This window comes from Carettochelys insculpta, chromosome 3 (genome assembly GCF_033958435.1).
Source record: "Carettochelys insculpta isolate YL-2023 chromosome 3, ASM3395843v1, whole genome shotgun sequence".
Taxonomy (NCBI): Eukaryota; Metazoa; Chordata; order Testudines; family Carettochelyidae; genus Carettochelys; species Carettochelys insculpta.
This window is the reverse complement of record NC_134139.1, coordinates 105,004,418-105,027,011: the sequence shown is the minus strand read 5'-3', so window position 1 is coordinate 105,027,011 and position 22,594 is coordinate 105,004,418. Positions and strand designations below refer to the sequence as shown.

At 46.0% G+C, this 22,594-nt stretch overlaps 1 protein-coding gene across 5 annotated transcripts in view; it reads right to left on the bottom strand.

Moving 5' to 3' along the window:
* AHI1 (Abelson helper integration site 1) overlaps window positions 1-22,594 on the bottom strand; it is a 191,714-nt gene that overhangs the window by 146,422 nt on the left and 22,698 nt on the right. For all 5 annotated transcript variants that reach the window (XR_012645037.1, XM_074990512.1, XM_074990515.1 and 2 more), the window contains exons 6-10: window positions 15,470-15,689; window positions 13,844-14,036; window positions 5,969-6,064; window positions 4,048-4,233; window positions 1,733-1,885 (exon numbers count right to left, since the gene is read on the bottom strand). Coding sequence is in view for 4 of the 5 variants with exons in the window: in XM_074990512.1 (XP_074846613.1) it covers window positions 1,733-1,885; window positions 4,048-4,233; window positions 5,969-6,064; window positions 13,844-14,036; window positions 15,470-15,689 (848 nt within the window). In the remaining variant the exon portion in view is untranslated. The remainder of the gene's footprint in view (window positions 1-1,732; window positions 1,886-4,047; window positions 4,234-5,968; window positions 6,065-13,843; window positions 14,037-15,469; window positions 15,690-22,594) is intronic.

The window sequence follows — 22,594 nt, the reverse complement described above, 5'->3', positions numbered from 1 at the left end:
TACTGGTTATTGTGACTTTGAAAATCTTTCCTCACTCTACAACTTCAACAATAGAACTTAAATAAGTAAAAGGATGTTTTTATGGCAATCCCATTACTGCATGTTTAAAATATGCATTTTAACAGAACACTGGTTTCTAATTGATCATCTTATATTTTAATATATAAATCTGAGGAAAATGGTTTATACACTGTCGTGTTGATCCTTTTGGAACTTTTCCACAAGCAAAAAATGTTGTCAACACTTGGATATCTCAAAAACACAACTTCTATAGTGTTTACATGGACACCTTTAATAACAAATAGTTGCTAAATTTAATATTTGAGGATGTCTAGATAGTAGTCTCTAGATTATAATGCACTTAATTTGGAACATGGATTAAAAATGAATCAAAACAATTTTTGAAAAATAATTTAATCTAAATGTATTATTCACCCTAAAAATCTCAAAATAAAATTATTTTCCATATCCTTTTCATCTTTGGACAATATGCTGTTTTAAAACAATTTGTTGATTTTTCTAACATTGCTTTGTGACTACTCAAATCATTGTTTGTTATAAAATATGAAAGAAATAACAGTACTGGAAGTTTTTAAAACAAATATAATGTCACAAAATCAAGGTACATAATCAAAGTCATTTACATCAAAGAATAAAGCGGAATTTTCTTTTGAAAAAATGCACTTTTTATATTACAATAAAATTCCTTTAATCTGGCCTCTGATGGTCCAGCATCTTGACAAAATAGTCCATTTATGGAGATAATCTGGCAAAATTTGATTGTCCAGTATACAGAAGTCCCCTGAGATATGCGTGCCTCAAAATTTGCGTAAAATGGAGGCGTGGGTGGTGGGTTGGGGCCCTGGGGGCTGGTAGGGGGTTTAAGCCTGGGGTGGGTGAGGGCTGCAGGAGGGCGAGGGGGTGGCAGCAGCGGGCACTCCAAGCCCTGGGGAAACAGCAGCCGTGGGCACTTAGAACCCCGAACCCCAGGGAAGTAGCAGCCATGGGTGCTCTCCACCTGGAGCTTGGGGGAAGTGGCAGCCAGGTGCACTTCCGCTCCCACCCCAACCCCCAGCCCCCAAGGGCCTAAATATGGGACAATTTGTCCCTTTTAAAAATTAAGTAGGGATGCTTTTTTGGCATCTCAAATACGGGACTGTCCCACCCAACCTGCGATGGTTAGTCACCCTATGAAGTGGGCGGAGTGCAGGAGTGGTGAAAAAGCTGGGGATGCCCGTGTGTGATGAGCTGCAGCTGGGCATGGAGCGGTGAAGCTGCAAAAGCGCAGGAATGGTGACATCCAATAGTCCAGAAAATTTGGTAATCTGGCACCTGTCCGGTCCTGGATGCGCCAGATTAAAGGAATTTTACTGTGGCTGTATTTGTTATATTTCTTACATCCTTACATGGCATCCAGCAGTGAAATAAATTCTATTCCCATTTGGAGACCAGAAGCACCAAGAACAAAGTTGCACTAACTACTCCCTGTCCCCACTAAGCTGGTGAAACATTCATTGAATGAAGAGTGCCAAGAGCCATGTCAGCAAACTGGAAAATGCTGCAATACAGGACAGGAACACAGGTCTCTAAGAAAAGAGCCGTTCCCTCCAGCAGGATGCTGAGACTCACCCACACCTCCAAAAGTAGACTTGTTTCACAGTACATATACAATAAAATAAGCTTATTAGCAGACAGTGGATTTTTTTTTTTGATACAATTAAAAAACCTTCACCTGTCCAGGCAGTCTTGTCCATTTCAACTGCTCCTTTTTCTCCTGTGCACTATATATACTAGCTTTTTTTGATGTCTCATTCTGGAGCTCACTGAATGATGTCCTACCTTCCTCCTGCTGAACAGCCATCATAGAACGGAAAGAAGGGTCTATCTTAAGAAAGACAAAACAGTAGTAACAAAATAAATGAGTTCAAGAAAACACAACATGTTTTAAGTACAGTGACATTTCACAGAACTGAAATAAATCTGTAAAAATGTTAGGATCCAAATATATTTTGTGTAAACACAAAGGAAAAAAATGGGTGCAATCCTTATATATGAAAAATATGATAGTACAGTGATACATGCTGTTAAAAAGTAAAACCTAATAGTTACACCAGAAATAAAGTCAAATTAATCAAACATAAGTGCAATGAACAAGTAACCAACAAGCCTAAACCAGTGAAATATAAATTGGGGTGGTAAAATTCTGTGAGATTGTTGAAAAATCGTTTATACAATTGAATTGTTTTCTATTTTATTAGCCTTTTCCACATTTGGGCCCAATTCTGTTTAACTCAACTTCACTGGGAAAACTCGTGCTTGCTTAATCTACCCTCCCCAAATCTAGCATACACTGCTCTTTACTAAAATTCGCACTTAGTGCCAAGGGCCAGCACAGGCTTGCTGAATTAATTTAAACCCTACATAAGTGGATTTCTCCACTTGTGGAATTAATTGTGGAAGGAAACTGAAGTTATAAGTGACTGAAAATTCTTTCCTCAGCATTCTTAATGAATTTCTAATATTTGAGAAGAACCTAATAAATATCACAAGAGACAGAAAATTTTATAGTGCATGAGAGCAACATACATGATCTCTGTCCATCCTGACAACCACAATGGCAACAGAATTCAGGCTTCTTTTTGACAATTTTCATAAGAAAAACCTGCAAATATCTTAATGAAATGAACAATAAAATTGCTCCATGAATATGCCTTAATATCAGGGAGAAGCAAGTCAGCTCTACTTTCTGTATCTTTGTCTGACATAGCTGTTAGATTATAATTCAGGATAAAGACAGACCCCTGCTCTATGTCTGCACGGAGTTTTCTAGGCACTACCATCACACTAATAAACTGTGTGAATAACCAGTAACCAATGTGCATACTCCATGTACAGCAGACAGTTACTATTGCACACACAACAGCCACTATTGCACTTAGACCTACAGAGTTGAGGATCGTAAATGCAGGAATATAGATTATGGAGTGGTGATTATCTGCAGGATCAGTTCCTAAAGTCAGAAAATCAAGAAAGGTAAAAGTTAAGACCATATAAGAACAAAAAATTAAAAATATTATAAAGGCACAAAGGATTAAATTCACTTATAATTTCAGTGGATCAGTACAAGACACTCCCTACAACTCAGATCTATACAAGGCCATGCAAAAAACCGTGAGTGGACTGGCCCTGTGGAGATACCTATCAATGTATGATCCAAGGAAAGTGTCAGCATGCTAGAAAGACATAATTAGAATGGGGGAGAGCAGGCCAGGGGAAAAGCCTAGTGCAGAAGGTCAATAGCTGCTACTTCTGTCCACAGACTAAAAAGTGACCTGTGAGGGCTACACAACAGTCTTGCATGCTGTCCTTGGATTAGGAGTATGGATTTCATCACCTCAAAGCTATCATATTTCACCCACATGTCAAGTGTTCAGCAAAAACAACAAATCTGTCAAGATTATATACAAGGAAACCAGTAATAAAATAATACATACAGTATTTAACAAATTTTTCATTTTTCTTTTCTTTTATTGTAAATCTCCATCTGGGGTTTATTGGAGCAAATAATCTTAGTCTGAATTTAAGATTTCACCTCCTTTAAAGGGTATTAAATCTGATAAAAAGTACATTTTCTTGTACAATTTTTAGAACAAAAATAAAAGCTAGTTCTACATCAGTGTAAGACAATTAACTTTAATTATATTTGGCCCAGTTTTCACCAATACGAGAGGAGGAAGAGGCTCAAGATGATACATGATTGATTGTATGTTTTATGGAATCCATTGCCCAAACAGCAGGAAATTCAGAACCGTGGGGAAAACAGATCTGAATATTTTTACAGAAAACTTTAAAGTGCAAACCAGATTTTTAAAAAGAGGGGACAGGTTAAGATGTAGAATGCTTGGTCTACAGCAAGTTATAAATGATAGATAAAGGGAAAAAAATAAAAAATGTGGCTTTCCATCTGATTATGGTTACAAATAAATATCTCAAATACATCGTACGTACTTCTGTTTATATACAAATATGTAAATATATTTAACTTACATGATCTGGTAGCTTTATGCCTTTTACAGTTACATATAATGTTGATGGGTAACGATTTCTAGGACCTTTTGCCCACCAATCAAAAACCTCAACAACATTTGACTGTGTCCTGGTCCTTGGAGGTGGATAATACAATTGCAGGCGTAGTTTCCCATTAATGTTTAGAACTCCATTTGCACCTACAAGCTAAAAGGTTCATTTAAAAAAAGAAATATTGTAAATTAGTTCAAAATTCATATATATCATTGATGACACTGATACTTTAGGCTAAGTAGAGGCTTAACTTACTACTGTTACCATTGGGGATAGTTGTTATTCCCATGATTGATGTCCCCATACAGTCAATGGCTTAGTTTTGCAAGTAAGCAAGCACTATACTAGTGTGTTTGTAGGAATACCCCACTATAATTCAGAAAGCGCAACCATTTTCAGTGAGTCTCTTCAAACTGGCTTTCTCCTGTAGTCCTTTTCTTGCAGAGACTGAGAAACAACAAATTATATTTTGCTGAAATAATTCAGGGAAACAGGAATTTATGATCAATATTTTATCTGTATCAGATTGCCATAAAATAGAGAGAATATATGTTAAAATTCTGTAAATTCTATACAATATTTCTAGACCCTTTCTTCTGGCCTCCCAACAATCCCCCAACAGTGCAACCTCATCATATGCATGTTCCCCATAGACCAAGGCAAGACAAAGTAGCACCAGTCCCTGCCAGAACACCAGAGGCAAAACCTTGCAGACATGCCTCCACCATGATTATCAATACTCCCCACAATGTAGCTTCTGAAATTCAGGAGACCTACACATGCCTGTCTCAAAATGTGGTGTACCTCATACCATGCATCAAATACACAGATAGTTATTGTGGTAAAACTGAATAGTGACTAAGCACTCAAACTCATACAGGAAAATGATAAAAAGGCAAGAACACCTTATTACTGTAGGTGAACACTTTTGACAGAACAATCATTCCAGAACTGATCTTTCAATACTTGTCATCAAAGGAAACCTGCAAAGCACCATGAAAAGGTAAGCCCAGGAAATTAAATTCACATCTCTATTAGACATTAGAAACCACAGGCTTAACAAGTTTCATGGCTCATTTTGCCAAGCTGTAACACACATCACTGTCTGATAACTCATAACTGCCCACTTAATTTTAAATGGTCTCCTACAACATGTGAGCCCCTCCTATCTGCCCCAACTTATATTTAGCTTAGATTCTCTGGCTGCTGTCCATAAATTTGAAGAAGAGGTCTCTGAAGTTCAAACCCTCCACCAACAGAAGTTGATCCAGTGAAAGTGATCCCCTCACCTGCCTAGTCTTTCCCAAGAGAAAAAGACATTCCATTGTCTGTCAGGGTATTTTCCCTTCTGTATTGTTAAGAGGAATCATGACAATTTAATTATTTCAAAACGGTAGAGGGAGGAGAAAAAACCCAAAGTGCCTCCTCAGTATTTGGATTCCAACTGAAAGCTCCACTAGAATGTGGAATACACAGAGGACACCAACAACTCCTAGGGTAACATTTCTGGTCCCCAGCACTCAGAGCAGCCATTCATGACATGTATCAATTGATTAACCTTTATTCAGAAGCACCTGTTCTTCCACCAAGTGCTGCACTTGACAAAGAAAATATATTTTTTCCATACATTTTGTATATTTAGCTGAGAAGTAGCTCTATTCTTCATTGCCACACCTATTTTTGCTCTATAGCTACATGATCTTTTAAAACAAAAATATAAAAAAATATTTTAAAGCACAGATAAAGATTCAGAGAACTCATGCTGTTAAAAGTTTCCCACTAAATGATAGGTGTCCTTGAAAAGCTGGCTTTGTCAATTTCTTTTAGACTCTTTATGTTGGCTTTTTTATTCTTTTATTTTATAAATGTATTTTTAATTTCATATTACCTTTAGAAATGCCCAAGAAATTTTGCGAAAACCACTTTCCTGAATTTGCACTTCAGAGTTGGCTCTTGCTTCACCCATACTTAAGAAATCAAGGATCTGCAGATATTAGAATACATATATATATATCATACATTACTATTGACAATGCATTTCTTGGAAGTAATTACTACTGAAGGTATTTTAGGCATGATTCAGGGATTTAAACAGAAACCTTATTTACTTAACATTACAAAAATGTCATCTACGAACTACAGTGTCCACATCTGCCATAAATGATATTTAAAACACATATGCCACCACATCAATGTTATGATCTTAAGAATGCAAGTCTCACTGTTTTAAAAAAGATTCTTATTTCACAGTCTCATTATAATTTTTATGAGCAACTGAACAAAAATGACCCTTCGCAAACTCCTGTATGTCCCCAAGCTGACCATACATTAATTCAGACAAAAGTACATGGTCAACCACGAGCACCAACTGGTGCGAGCGGCTGGTGCTCGGCAAGTGGTACAACGACCGCTGGGTCCAGAACTTTCGTATGAGCCGGCAGACATTTCTGGAGCTCTGCCAGTGGCTCACCCCCGCACTGAGGCACCAGGACACCGCCATGCGGCGTGTCCTCAGCGTGGAGAAACGGGTCGGCATCGCTGTCTGGAAGCTGGCCACTCCAGACAGCTACCGATCCGTGGGGCAGCAGTTTGCCATCAGCAAGGCCACCGTCGGGGCTGTCCTCATGGAGGTAAGAGGACCCATGGGGAGGGGGAGGCAGCCCTGGAGGTGGAGGGGAGCCCTGGGAGGGGAGGGGTGGGGAGGGGAGCCCTGGGGGTGGAAGGCCAGACACACCCTGCACATCCCTCATTGGTGCTTTCCCATGTCCTTCCCCTGCAGGTCATCCGCACCATCAACGCCCAGCTTCTCCACAGGCTCGTGCGGCTTGGGGACCCGGATGCTGCCATCGCGGGGTTTGCCACCCTGGGCTTCCCAAATTGCTTCGGGGCTCTGGATGGGACCCATATCCCCATCCGTGCCCCGGACCACAGTGGAGGACGCTTCTTGAACAGAAAGGGCTACCATTCAGTGGTCCTCCAGGCCTTGGTGGACAGCCGGGGCCGCTTCCTGGACATTTATGTTGGCTGGCCTGGCAGCACCCACGACGCCCGGGTATTCCGGAATTTGGGCCTGTGCCACCAGCTGGAGGCGGGGATCTACATCCCCCAGCAGGAGATCCCTGTGGGGGACACCACCATGCCCCTCTGCGTCATTGCAGACGTGGCGTACCCCCTCCAGCCCTGGCTCATGCACCCTTACACAGGCCATCTGTCAGCCAGCCAGGAGCGCTTCAACATGCGCCTGAACCACACGCGCCAGGTGGTTGAGCGCACTTTTGGCCGCCTCAAAGGGTGCTGGAGGTGTCTCCTCACCCGCCTTGATGCGGGCCCCACCAACATCCCCCAGATTGTGGGCGCGTGCAGCGCCCTCCACAACCTGGTGGAGAGCAAGAGGGAGGCATTCTTTCAGGGCTGGGCTGTCGAGGCTGGGAGGGCTGACATGTAGCCACCCGCTGCCCCCAGTCGCCAGGTGGACCCTGAGGGGATCCGGGTCCGGGAGGCCCTGCGGGCCCATTTCGACCAGGCTGCAGGGTGAACGCTGGCAGGCCCCCCACTGCACCCCTCCATCATCCACAACACTCCCTGCCCCCACGCCCACACCACAGAGCACCCAAGAGCACACCCCCCCCTTTTCTTCCAAATAAAAATAGACCTGTTGTTCTTGAAACCACAAAATGTTGAATTCTTATTATTATATTATTACAACAAATATAAATATTATATATTATATGGATAACCAAAAAACAGTGGAACACAAGGAAGGGGAGAACTATTTACATGGGGGGGCAGGTATCATAACATAACAGGGGTCTAATACAAACTATATACAACACAAGTAAAAGGGGATATGTACAAAGTGGGGGGGGCACGTCCTGGGCCCCGCACCCCCTAATGTCCAGCGCTGGGGGTGGGCGGCCGCGACCCTCGCTTCAGCCTCAGCTCTGGCTGGGGCTGGCTGGGGGCCGGGCGGACCGGCAGATATGGCTGGCGGGTGTTAGCAGGCGCCAGGTCCCCCTCGGCAGATGGCCCCTCAGTGGTGGTTGGTGGTGGAACGGCGGGTGGAGCGGCAGGTGGAGCAGGCAGGGCGGGCAGAGAGGCAGCCGGTGCGGCATGGGGGTCCAGGTAGTCCGTGATGTGCTCAAAAGTGCGCATAAAGGCCCCCCATGCCTCCTGGCGCCAGGCCAGCGCCCGCTCCTGCAGATGGAGGCACCACTCCTCCACCCGCAGGCGCTGCTCTGAGACCTCCAGCTGCCGCCGGAAGATCGCCAGCAGCTGGGGGTCCATCGCCATCCGGTGGTGGTGCTGGGTCCGCCGTCGTCGCCGCCCTGGGGCTGGTCGGTGCTCCGCCGAGGGGCTGGCCTGCAGTGATGGGCCCAATGGGCTCTCCGGGACCACTGACACCTTGCCGGCGCTCTCTGGTCCCTCCGATGGTGCAGCTGCGGAACACGGGGGGGGAAGAAGAGTGGAGACAGCCGACAGTGTGGGCCCTGAGCCGTGGCCCTTGTCCCCCCACCCCTCTGCTGCTGGTTCCCCATCCCCGTCCCCGGGAGATGCTGCTGCCGCTGCTGATGGGTGTCCTACCCCCTCCCCCCGGGGGACCCTAGGTTCCGCTCCCCCCATCCCCAGGGATGGGGCATGGCACTGTCGTGCTGGGGGGGGCAGGGGCTGATGCACTCTTCTGAGGGACATGCCACTGCTGTCCTTGGGGCCATGGTCATCTGGGCATGTAGAGGGCCCTGGTCATGTCTGTTGCCCCCCCGCCCCCAACCCCAGGGGTGTGCACCGGGGTGGGGGGGGTACATACCTGACGATCCGCTCCCACGGTCGGGGGACACCCTCTGGGCGGACGCCCTGCTGGAGCTCCGGGACGGGATGGTGATCCGGAACCCCCCGTCGCTGGAGGAGGATTCCCCCTCCTCCTCCGGCATCCTGGGGTGGGCTCCTGGGGGGGCCCCTGGGGTGCGGGACTTGCCTCCGGGGCGGACTCTGCCTCCGGGGCCTGCTGCGGCTCGTCGGCCGAGGTGTGAAGAGTGGCCAGTGGGGAGGAGGTGTGCCGGGGGCCCAGGATTTCCCTGAGCTCCCTGTAAAAGGGGCAAGTGACAGGGGCGGCCCCAGATCGGCTGGCCGCATCCCGGGCCCGGGCGTAACCCTGCCGCAGCTCCTTCACCTTACTCCTGACATGGTCAGGAGTGCAGGCAGGGTGACCCCGGGCGGCCAGGCGCTCGGCCAGCCGAGCGAACGCATCCGCATTCCGCCTCTTGCTCCCCATTACCTTGAGCACCTCCTCCTCGCTCCAGAGCTCCAGCAGGTCCCGGAGCTCGGCCTCTGTCCAGGAGGGGTCCCGCTGCGTCTTCCCTGGCTGGCTGCCAGCCTGGGAGCCCTGGCTCCCCTTGAGGGGGGGTGCCCTGGGGGCGCTTAGGGGGCTGGCGGGTGGCCATCGCAGCGGTGGGGGGGGTTTCTCTGGGCTGCAGGGAGGCGTGCAGGCAGGCCGCATGGCTGTGCTGCCGCCTGCACGCTCTCTCAGCTTCCTGCACAGGAAGGCAGGGGGCGGGGAGCTTTAAGGGGCCGCTGCACGTGGCGACCATCGAGCTCAGGGGCTGGAGAGAGCGTCTCTCAACCCCTCAGCTGATGGCCACCATGGTGGACCCCGCTATTTCGATGTTGCGGGACACGGATCGGCTACACGTGCCCTACTTCGACGTTCAACGTCGAAGTAGGGCACTATTCCCATCTCATGAGGATAGCGACTTTGACGTCTCGCCCCCTTATGTCGATGTCAACTTCGAAATAGCGCCCGCCACATGTAGCCGTGGCGGGCGCTATTTCAAAGTTGGCGCGGCTACTTTGAAGTAGCCGGCACGTGTAGATGCGGCTCTCCATTCATATGGTATGCCCTATCCAGCCAAGCTGGGCTTTCAGAATCATAGCTTCAATGCTTGTGGTTCCTGCTCTGTCAAGGACTTCCAGGTTTGTGACTCTGTCCTGCCATCGAATATGCAGTACTGACCTCAGCCTGCATGTGTGGAAGAGCTCCAGCAGTTTCACATGTTTTCTGTACAGGAGACAGGTCAGGACTACAGCCTTGTACGTTTTTAGTTTAGTGGACTGTCAAGATACTGTGCTGATTCAACACTCACTCTCTCATACGTCTTAGTGCCTGGGGGGCCTTGCAGATCCTGGTATTAATTTCTTTGTCAAGGGAGCCACCATTGGCTATCATGCTGCTGAGGTACTTGAACTCGTCCACTGTTTTTAACTCTGTTCCTTCATTAGAGATTGAAAGTGTGAGAGCAGCAGATTCTGGAGCAGGATGAACAGTACCTCGACTTTTCCTAGGCTGATGGTCAACCAAAGAAGCGAGGGGCTTCAGAAAACTCACTGGCGATAAGCTGGAGATCAGATTCCTTATGTGCCGTAAGTGCAGTCATCAGCAAAAAGGGCTTCAAGGATGAGCCTCTCAAGGGTCTTGGTCCTAGCATTCAAACAACAAGGGCTGAAAAGTGACCCATCCAGCCTGTACTTTATGTAGACTCCATGGTCCAGGTTTGGCTGGGGATGCATGTGAAAATAAGTAGATCTTAAGACTCGCCATTCAAAAGAACAAAGCCAGTCATCGCGGAACAGGTGTATGAGGTTGATGAATCTTCTCGAGCAGCCAAATTTTGACAGGATAATCCACAGGGATTCTCTGTTGACGGTGTCATATGCCTTGGTCAGGTCTATAAAGACGGCGTATAGCTCCAAGTTCTGCTCTATGCACTTTTCCTGGACCTGACAAACAGCAAAGATCAGGTCAATGGTGCTGTGGCCTGGGCGAAAACCACACTGTGCCTCTGGTAGGTTCTCCTCTGAGATGCTGGTTATCAAACAGTTGAGGATGACTCAAGCCAAGATCTTCCCAGCAGTAGAGAGAAGGTAGATGCCCCATTAATTTCCACAGTCAGCTTTGTTGCCCTTGTTCTTGAATAGTGAGAAAACTGCGGCATCCCTAAAGTCTTTGGGCATGTCTTCTTCCCAGATGCTGGTCAAAATGCTGTGAAAGGCTTCAAGTGACACTAGTCCAACTGCCTTGAAATTTCAGCAGGAATACCATCCATCCCAGGGGCTTTGCCATAGCTGATCGCCTTTTTGACCTCATCCATTTTAGGGGAGAGGTCAAGACTGTCCATCATGGGTTTCTGAGGGATCTACTCTAGAGCTGCAGGATCAACAATGGAGGGCTTGTTGAGAAGATTGCTAAAGTGCTCTCTCCACCTATCGTTGATGCTGCTGTTCTCCCTCAGGAGGGTCATGCCATCTGCAGACAGGAGAGGTGTAATACTTGGGTTTGTAGATCCACATACAGCTTTGATAACACTGAAGAACATCTTGGAGTTCTTGGTGTCAGTGTACTCCTGGATTTCATCAGCTTTTCTCTCCCACCACTCGTCTTGCATTTTGCAAAGTGCAGTCTACACCTGACTCTGAAGGAGCTTGAAATGGTCATCTTTGGAGACTGAGAACTGGTCATTTTATCACACCAGAAATGCATTCTTTTTCTCTTTTAAGATCTTCATGATGGTCTCGCCATTTCATCAAACCAGTATTGGTGAGCTCTCTTTTTTTGTCCTAGTGTCGACTTGGCTGACTCAGTCACCAGGGTTTTAAACGGGCCCAGTTTTGTGTTTGGTCTCCAGTCAGAGATCCAGGGGACATCAGCACTTAGTCAAGGTGGGCTGCGAATTGCTCACGATGACCAGTATGTTGCAGCTTTCCAATGCTGAAGGAGGATAGATAACCTTGGGCTTCTTGCAGTACAGTGGTACGATGTGCAGCATAAGGACAGATTTGATGAGCAGTCCAGCACTCAGCTCCCCACATGCCCATGATGACCTTAACATTATGAATGTCCCACCTGCAACTGATGATATAGTCAATCAGGTGCATCCATGTGGTCTTGTATTTATCGGCCTGCCTGAAGAGAGTGTTGGTAATGGTCAGGTCATTTTCTGCACACAAGCTCAGCAGAAAGTCATTGGCATTCATGTTATTAACACCGTGATGCCCCCGCTCTCCTTTCCAGTTCCTACAGTCCTTGCCTGACTCTGGCGCTGAAGTCACCCAACAGGAGAAGCTTGTCACTAGGAGGAGTTGCTTTTGCGAAATGGTCAAGGTCCTCGTAGAAACTCTTTTTTGCTTCATTGCTGCTGGTCACAGTGGGGGCATAAGCACTGATGACTGTGATGTGGCGAGAGGGGTAGAGGGAGAAGTGGAGCTTGATCAGATGCTCACTGATGCAAGTTGGTAGGTAAGGAAAAGCTGTCGCAGAAGTGATATCTTGATGGCAAGTCTCACTCTGTGGATTCTGTCTTTGTTTTCTGGCCTGCCTTTCCAGAAGAAGTCTGGTCTCACTCAAGGCAGCTATGTCAATGTTATAAGCATGCCAGTTGTCTTGCTATGAGGGCTGTTCCTCTCTCAGGCCTCATAAGTGTTCTCCCTGTCCAAGAGGGCATGAACGTTCCATGCTCCAAATATCTTTCTTTTCATTGTTTTTTGACCACTGTGAGGGTAAGACTTCCATCCACCGCACAGTGGCCAGTTTGGTTGGGGCAAGCAATTTTTGGAACATTTTCTAGTCCATTCCCTCATTTGAGGGTGACCAGTGCTGTTCCTAAAAAGGCCTGCTCAGTTGTCTGTGATGTTGCTGAACTCCTCTGTTGTCCCAGGGTCAGAGTCAAGTGACCAAAAATCCAAAGGCCACCTACATGTAGGTTTGGAACTACGAATTCCAGAGGTCACCTCCATCTGTTGCTTCGCCCCTCCCCCATCGCCACAGGACATTGAAGTAAACAGAAGACGTAGAAGGATAAAGTAGACTGATTTGAGAGATGAGAATGTGCAAAGAACTTGTGTGGGAGAGGGTTTAAAGTGGAAAAGCCGTTGCATAGGGGCAGTTACACTCTTTTGGCCTCAGAAGCCTGGTTCCAGTGGCATGAGAAGTCGTCACAGCTTCCTAGGCTGCAGTGGATGGCCATGCCATCTTCGATGCCTTATCATGCCCTTCACTCTGCACAGAGCATTATAACTGCCTTCCTGGTTGTTGGAGCATGCTGTTGACCTCATCCAGGCAGTCTGCCAGAGCCAACTTTGCATGCTGGGATAGGCAAGTCCCTATCTCACTGAAGGTTTCAGACCTGTCAGCTACCTTCAACTGCTTCAGCCTGCCCGTCAAAGTAGTTTATTGGGGTGTGGCTGCTGTGCATGCTACAGCTTCTTGGAGCCACAGGTGAGAGCTGAGTGCTAGGTGGGGATCAAAGGTGCACAAACTGCCTCCAAAGAGACACGACAAGTCCTATAAATTCCAGTTACACTCAAAAACATGTTGAAAACATACATGACAATTTTTCCTATGAACATGCATTTATTTGTGGCTGAGATAGTTATTGCCATGTGAGGAATGATGAAGGAGAAACAGACGTCTGCCTTTTTTATTATGGCAAACAAGGAAAAAGTGCAAGGACTAAATGTTGGCTCCCCTGGCTTATGTATGCAAGTAAAAGGTGGCATTACTGGAAGGGCTGTTTCTATCAGCCTCTGAACTGCTGGTGTTAGGAACACATAAAAGGAGAAGTGAGTTTACCCTATTCAACAAGAAGAGACAAGGCAATGAGACGCTATGGTATTCCAGTAATACACCTGAAAAAACGTAAATGAAATGCTGCCAGAAACACATGGTCAGAAAGCAACAGCTTGAACCATTTATTGCAAAATATTTCATCTGTACCTCAAAAAACAGGACTACTTTTGGGCTTTCTTCGGAATCTTGAAGGAAATAAGTAAAACGCTCATTAAATATGATTTGTTCCTCCCATTCTGGAAGTGTTGATTTAAATTGTCGGAAATCATAAGGCTGGGTCATAATAGGGAGAATGTGCTCCACTCGCTCTTGTTCATAAAAAGATGAAACTGCTCGGCTGCTGTTAAAAAAATGAAACTGTCAAGATTTTTTTAAAAAATAAGGAGAGAACAAAATACTGTGACTATGTCCCACTACTGTAAGCAAAAACAGTACAAGACAGCCTCTCTGTTTCAGAAAGAATATTCAATAACCATGGCAGATCTTAATTCAACTGATTATGTATAGGGCAACAAACATAACCAGAGTTCCAAATCCTAATAATCATTTCAGTGGACCTGATCCATGACCCAAGGGAGCTAATGCACTGACTGCAATAGGCTTTAAATTACTAGCAGAGCTGGCAACAGGTAAGAGAAACTGTAAGAAGAATGATGATCCCAAGTTCATTTCAATATTCTTATGGAGGCTTTGTCAACAAGCAAAAAGAAATCTCTTATTCAAGCTGCGGTATGTTTCTTCACTCATTTTCAACTAGGCTTCTGAAGATTCTGCCACTTCTCTGTTTTTGGAGAAGTCAGTCATCCACATAGCAAGTGTATGTGTCCGACCAGCTACACTGCTACTCTGATAATACTTGTGCTTCAAGTATAGAAAAAACAATGGCGTCGTTCCTGAAAACACATGCAAGTTTTAAGTATGCAATTTTGTAGACAATAAGACTACATCATACTGAATGTACGTATGTGCTTATTTAAGTAATTACTAGGGCTGTCAAGAGATTTAAAAATTGCAATTAATCCCATGATTAAAAAAATTAATCGTGATTAATCGTACTGTTCAATAGTAAGAATATGTTTGCCCCTATTTCCTAAAACAGGTTGAAACTCCCTCATCCAGCACTCTCTTGTTGGGCAACATCATTCTTCGGCAGAACAACAGATGTTGCTGCACAAGAGAGCACCTGGACCACAGAGATCCAGCTGTCCCTGGAACAGGAGAGCCCTGCTGGTGGTAGACAGCTCTGCTGGCTGCCTGCTCTGGGGAGCCCCAAGGGCAGGGAGCCAGGTCGGGGAACCCCACTACAGGGATCCAGCTAGGGATGGGGAACACAAGAGAGACCAGCCCCAGTGAGAGCCCTGCCAGGAGCCTCCTGGCGGGTGCGGGGAGGGGGTTGAAAGTGGAAGCTGGACTATAGCACCCAGCCCCACAGCTGCATGGACCCTGGTTGGGATGGAAGAGCCCTGCAGCCCTGCTGCTGGGAACCGGCTGCGGTGCAGAGCCCCTCCAGCAGCCATGGGACTCTGTCCAGGGGCACCTCTGCAGTTAGGAGCCAGTGGGGACACAGAGCCCTACCATCAGTCTTAGCTGTCCTTTAATGTGAGTACAGGCATGCGATTAACACATTTTTTTAACATGTTAATTCTGCCCTGTTTTAATCCCAGGTATTAACGTGTATAAACTGACAGCCCTAGTAATTACTTCCAGCAGAAGTAGGCATGTGAAGGATTGTTTTTTGTTTTTAAGAGGAGAGAAACAAATCAGTAAAATCACCTATGCTTTTTCTTGACATACAAACCAGTTTTCTGATCAATCACATGAATTTTGACCATTGGATGAGAAACCATGAGATCAGTTTTCAGCCTATCAGTTCGATGGATGTAAACCCCTAACACAAGGCTGTCGTCAAAAGGAAGTTTGGACTCAGTACAAGCTTTTGGACTGTCCATTTCCTGGATATTTTCTGCAGCAATTTCTATATTTTCTTCTAATGCTAGAAGAAATGAAACAAAACAAAACAAAAACAGATCATCAAGCAGAGATTAGTGACCAATTATAAAGATTAAACTTTACATTAAGCTAATTATGTTTAGATTTGTTCTTTATGCAATAAAATGTTAGAATAAAGTCAGTGAATCTGCAGCACTATTCATGTTTGTGTATATTCAAGAATTCTCTTCCAAAGCTCATTATCAAATAAAAAGTACCGAATCCTACATTTGCTCTTGATTTGCAAAGGCACTTTCCAAGACTTCACTATAAAAGCACAACTGAACCTCTCTAGTCTGACACCCTTGGGAACAGACCAGTTCCAAACGAGGGAATTGCCAGACCACGGGAGTTTATATTGTCTAACAGCATTACCGACACTTCAACTGCTTATTGGGCTCTTAGAAGACACTTAGGGATAAATTAGATCTACACAACAGCACAGACCACTGATGGTGCATCTACACTATGAGATAAATTCGATATTTTATAAATTAGATATTTTAACCTGAGTCTTATGAATTTGAACTTAAATATCCACAAACTTTTTGGAAATTCGACCCACCATTTCTCTATGTTGAGTTTCCGTGCCCCCATTGCCTTATCCAAGTTCGACTGCATGAGCAATGCATTGTGGGTATCTACCCCACAGTGCCTCAGCTCCAGTTGCTTGTGGGTGTTTCATGTGAGACTCCAAGAATGCAAAGCACTCTCCCAGAATACAGAGCACCCAGTAACAGCACGAAAATGAAATGGAGATCTTGCATTCTCCTGTGGCATTTTCCCCAGCACAATCCTAGCACAAGCATGGATCCCCAAATACTTCAAGTCATTGCACATATCACTAGGGCAACTTCCTGGACTGTCATGCAACTTTGCTTCCTATTAAAAAGTGCAAAGATGATTCAGTATGATCATGATGATGATGGTTTTGAAGAGGAAATCTTTCAACTGTGGTCCAAGAACTCAAAAATGCTGGCTGCCCTGAATCCGCTGATGATAGTGGAACATGGGTTTTGAACTTGAGAGACCAGCAAACACAGGTGGGACCACATTGTTGTGGAGTCCTGGGACAACCAGCAGTGGGTGCAGAACTTTCACCTGTGCAAGTCCACTTTTATGGAACTTTTTGATGTGCTGGCCCCCACCCTTAAGCGCAGCAACACAAGAATGAGCCTGGCTTCAGAAGCCAGTGGCAATTGCTCTGCAGAAGTTTGCAGTGCCCAAAGTGACCAGTCAGTGGCAAATCAATTTGCGTGGACAGATCTACAGTGTGGTCTGTGGTGATGCAGGTGGGCCATGCAATCTGTCGGCATCTCCTCAGGAAGACTGTGACCCTGTATAGAACATAATGGATGGCTTTGCTGCCATGGAATTTCCTAACTGCAGTGGGGTATTAGATGGCATGCACATCCCCATCATGGGCCCAGACCAGCTGGCCTCTGAGTATATAAACAGCAAAGGGTACTTCTCAATGGTGTTGCAGGGACTGGTAGATCAGAAAGGTTATTTCACTGATATCAATGTTGGATGGTCAGGGAGGGTTCACAACATGCACATCTTCCAAAATTCTGGGCTGTACAGAAAGCTCATGGATGGGACTTTTTTCCCAGACTGGAAAAATCAAGATTGGCTATGTGGAGATACCTATTGTTATATTGGGTGACCCTGCTCACCCTCTGCTTCCTTGCCTTATGAAGCCCTACACAGGAACCCGAGACCACAGCAAGGAAAACTTCAGTCACATACTCAGTAAGTGCAGAATGCTGGTGAAATGTGCCTTTGGCCATTTAAAACTCAGGTTCAGATGCCTATTGACCCATTTGGACCTTTCTGAAACTAATGTTCCCACCGTGATTACAGTATTATTTTGCATAACATTCATGAATCCAGGTGGGACAATTTCCCATCTGCCTGGACTTCTGAGGCTGAGGCCATGAGCCAGGCTTACTCGCAGCTGTCTACACGGCCATTCACCAATTACCTTACGGAGGTAGCAGCAATCAGGGACACTTTAAACAATAGCTTAATTAATGATTTGTCCTGCACACGATAGCGATGTATTTCTCTGTTGTACCACCAACCAAGCCCCAGTCCCCAAACTAATTTATGCTCCCCACCAAATGTGAACCAAGAAATCAGACCATGTCTTAGTGAAAGAATGCTTTTACTCTGTGGGAGGGGTTAAGCTGCAGGAAGAAGAATGGATGTGGGAGGGAGGGTTCTTTTCCTAAAAAAAGGCACCTGTGCTTTCAGCCCGCTACCCGCTCCTTCCCCCGTCCCGGTTCTATCTGCCACAAGTTCTCTGTGGATGTTGGTGTAATGGCGGGCAGCTGTGGTATCAGCCCTCTCCACCCCCACCTGGTTCTGTCTGTTGCGAGTCCCCTGCAGACCTTGGCGTAGCTGCAGGCAGCTGTGCTATCTGCCCTCTCCAACCCACCCCCACCCAGTTCCCCACAACGATTTGTGCACCCTACCACTCAGGCATGCCAAGAAACCACACCAAGCTCAAAAGAATATGTTTATTTTGTTGGGGGGAAGAGGTTTAAACAGCAGGGAAAAGAAGCATTGTCAAGGATGGTGGATTTGCCTTTTGCACGGGACGTTGGGGCTAGAGCAGCAGGCTGTCTTTGCCCGCCCTCCCTCCCTGCATTTGGGGACTATGACGAGGCAGGGTGGGCAACCTGACTTCAGGGGACTTTGCGCAGCAGTGAACAGAGCCTGCAGTACTGCACTGGGATTGCTCTGCAGCTGCAGCATGGAGCACAGGACCTCCATTTGGTAGCTCACTGCTGTTACACGAGCTTTGCTGCTTGCTCTTGCTGGAACTCAAGCTTTTTCTACTGCCACTAAGCTGTAGTCTGGCACTACTGAGTTGTACTTTGCTGCCACTAAACTGTGTCCCTTGTCATCTTACTGGTTTCTACCTCAAACTGCCCCATGTGCTGCAGAATGAGATCCTGCTTGCACCTTTTTCGCTTCCTCACCCGGTCTCCCACGCTAGGGATGGCAGCTGGAAAGTGAAGCTCAAAATTGAGATACAATTCACACAAAGCGCTTCCCATGGAATGAATTAGTCTCTGTCTCTATCAGGTAAAGTTTCTTTTTGCAAGACCAATAATGGCTTATTAAGGATGGCATTCAAGGCATGCATTGCACATACCATTATTTAGAATCGTTTATCCAGAACATTTCATTGTGAACATGGTAAACTATTGTCTGCTTTTCAGGTGAAGGTTGAGGGCTGCAAAGCAGGAGAAGCCATCTGGTGTCCTGGGCCAGGGGAAAAATCTCTGTTTGGACAGACATTCCTGGAGCAATCCTCCACAATGAGAAAGGCACATGGAGCCTGACAGCCACTTGGCAAGAGAGGATGGTGGAAAAGGGTTTCCAGCCACATTAGTCGGGGGGTGGGATCCCTGTAAAGTAAAAATAAATGCTGGGGGTGGGAAGGAGACAGGTTTTCCTCTCATCTACTGGGTTGGGAGAAAAAAGCTTCTCGGCACTCATTATAACAGCCCCCATCAGGGAAGAAAGGCCATGTAAACAGGGGCAAATCCACCTGTACTACACATACTGGTTTGCAGTAGCAGGGTCTGAAGAGTCCAGCAGCCACGTGGCAAGGGAGAAGGGTTCAATTCCAGTCGTATGGATAGCTGGGTGGGGAGGGATCCCTATAAGGTAAAAAGAAACATCGGGGGGAAAGGGACGTTGAAGGAGAGAAGGCCTGGAGAGCCTTCAACTTGCAGGGGAGGATATAGGAAATGGAGTGCCCGCCAGCCACATAGTGCAGCAACGCGCTCTAGGGAAATGTAAAAGGGCAGAAGCATGGGAAACAAATCTGATCCAAATTCACGTACTTCTTTAGTTTGCCAAAGAAGATATCACCCTCCTAAAACTAACATATATCGACAAAGAACAGCTGCTCATCCTTTGTAACCACAAGCCTGGAAAATTTGCCAAAATGCTGTGTGGTGCCATGATTGCTGATTGCTATCTGGCTGCCTGGTGGGGTAAGGTGTGCTATTGTGGAAGCTGCAATAAGTCAGGCGTGCCCAAACACCTTGTGCAAAAAATACAAGAGGGCCTGGATTAAAGCCTTCTAAAAGATCTCCAAAAAGGAGAGGCACTCCATCCCCAGAAATATTAACTGTTACAGGAAAACCTGTAACCATACTCCTGCTTACCCCTACACCAGCCTGCAACCTGCTTCTAGCATTCACAAAAAAATACTCACCAGAACAGCTTGGTCCTGGAGGCTCAGGGACAACCATAGAGGGGACCAGTTCCAGATCTAGGGAGAAGAGCTCTGGGCTGTCGGAAATAACTTCCTTGGGCTCCTACTCATTGCCCCCTTCCTCCTGTTCATTGACCTCTTCCTCCTGGGCTCCCAGCTCTTCTTGGATCACCCCAGACTCCATACCAGGGCCTGCACAGGTGTCATAATTAACACTGGGCTTCGTGGTGGGGTCACCCCCAGTAAGCACATGCAACTGTTCATAACAGCGGCAGATCTGTGGAGATGACTTGACCCTGGTTGGCTTCCAGGAGTCTATGACAGGCCTACTGGAGTTCTTTCACCTTTACCTGGCATTGCGTAGAGTCCTGGGAGTAACCTCTGGTGGTCATCTCTTGCAACAGGTGATCTTAGATTACGACATTTCTCTAGGCTACCCTAAGCCTCCTCACCACTGATTCGTCTCTCCAAAAGGCAAGAAGATCTAGAATCTCCGGATGGGTCCACACTGGAGCTCTCTTGTGAGCCTGAGAACTACTAGGCAGATCACTACCGTGAGTGCTCATGATTGTACGAGATGGCTACTGATGTGATTGCCACCAATACAGTGCGATGGCTAAAATACTTTTTTCATTGTGTGCGCCCTTTATATTTGCATGCCTGGGTGCTGATGAATTCAAATTCAAATTCAATCCAAAATTTGCAGGCATCCTATGACTTTCTTCTTGCACACCTGGATGGAGAGCAGCAGAGAAGGAAGCAGCCATACCTGGCAGGTAACTGCGTAGCTTTGTGGGATACATACAAAACACTTCTGGAGGCTAATAAATTTGATTTAAAGACATGGCACTTCCACACACCTGGTTCTGATGATACTATGAGATTGATATTATGTCGATATTAGTGTTCCCTCAACTGAGCTAATGGTATTTACAGTGAAGACACTGACTTTTTAATATCGAGATAACTACCTTAAATTCAAATTCATCTCATAGCATAGATGCAGCCTGATAGAAAGAATGGGTGGCTGTTAAATTTTATTGAACCATGGGAAACTTGGCCACATGGATAATGTGATCATCTGGCTACCTAAAATCATGTTGAATTACAGATGTTGACAGACTAGAGAGGTTAAACCTGTAGTCATCCAGCATAAACTAGAGTATGCATGCCCATTTTCTTTTATGATTACAATAACTGAATAATATACTGTTGAATGCTTATAAAATGTGATTAAAATTACCCTACAATTCACACATTGTAAGAATAGCCCAAAAACATTTAGCACAATTAGCTGAATCCCCAGTACTATAACAGGCACTTACGACTTAATCTGGTGCACCCATCTAATTCTCAATTAATTCAATACCGAACTAGGAAACCATGTGCCTTCTTGGCTACTTTATAGCTCAGTAGAACCACTATAGCTAAGGCTGCATCAGTTCATATGTTTACAGGTTGACCTTTCTAAGTCTTTTAAAGTCAACATACTTAACCAGATTTCTTTGCAGTATGGTATACCTCATGTGGGTACACAGTACAATTAGTGGGGTGGACATGTATGCTCTGGAAAAAATGGAAACTTTCAAAAAAATGGTTAGTGGGGTATTTCTCTTACCTATGGCTGGAAATTTAAACTACTGATATAATGCAGGTCAAAATGGTCTCAGTCTGTTAATTTGACCCAAGGAAGTGCAAGGCACTCACCATATCTTTGGGGGAAACAGAGAAGAGTATGTAAAAATAAAAATATGTACATTTTCACACTGCACGTGCACCAATACTGATAACGGCTAAAGGGCTTCTAGACCCATCATTGTACATGATCTGAAGCACAATTCTTGTAAATGCTCTAATATCTGAACAGCTCATCAGATTATTTTTAAATTTACTATGCTTTACAAGGTGCAGGGTAGCATCAGAGACCACATTTGAGGTCATTTGACAGAGAGGCTCCTGAGTTACAGGCCCTCCTAAGAAACTGGTTTTCTTTTGCTGCCTTGAACTGTTAAAACTGAGAGACAAATATGACTGGAAAAACCACAGACCTCACTGAGACCTGGGGTTATGAACTTTCGTTAAAATAAATGAAGATGAATTCATCCAAACCCTACTTAAGACAGAGTTTTAGACTGAGGGGCTGGAAGTCGCTATAATTGTGAATGCTTTTTGGGAACCGAGGGGAATGATACGATGGAGGAGTGCAAGGGAGGGACAGGAGGAGAGCTTTGGTGTTTGGGTTTAGGGCTGTAGCAAGGGAAAAGGGGTCATGGTGATGGATGGTCAAGGAGGCAAGAGAAGCTGGGAAATCAGGTAGCTGGTATGGAACCCTTCCCCACCCCCTGCTCCGGCAGTGCATCCCAAGCCCTTCCAAATGGCCTTAGCTGTCAGGCCCCCAGAACTCAACCCCTCTGCATCTCTCTGCTCTGCCAGTGCACCCAACCCCATTGCTCCTCTCAGTCCTGCCAATAAAAACAATGAGAAATCCTGTGCCACCTTATAGACTGATATTTTGGAGCATAAGCTTTCGTGGGCAAACACCCGCTTTGTCAGATACAAGGTAGTGGAGATTCCATTGGTCTACTTATACAGGCTTACGAAAAGGAGGGAGTTCCAATCAAGATGAAGGCCTTAGTTCATGAGCAGCTAATGTGAAGGTGTGAACATCACGA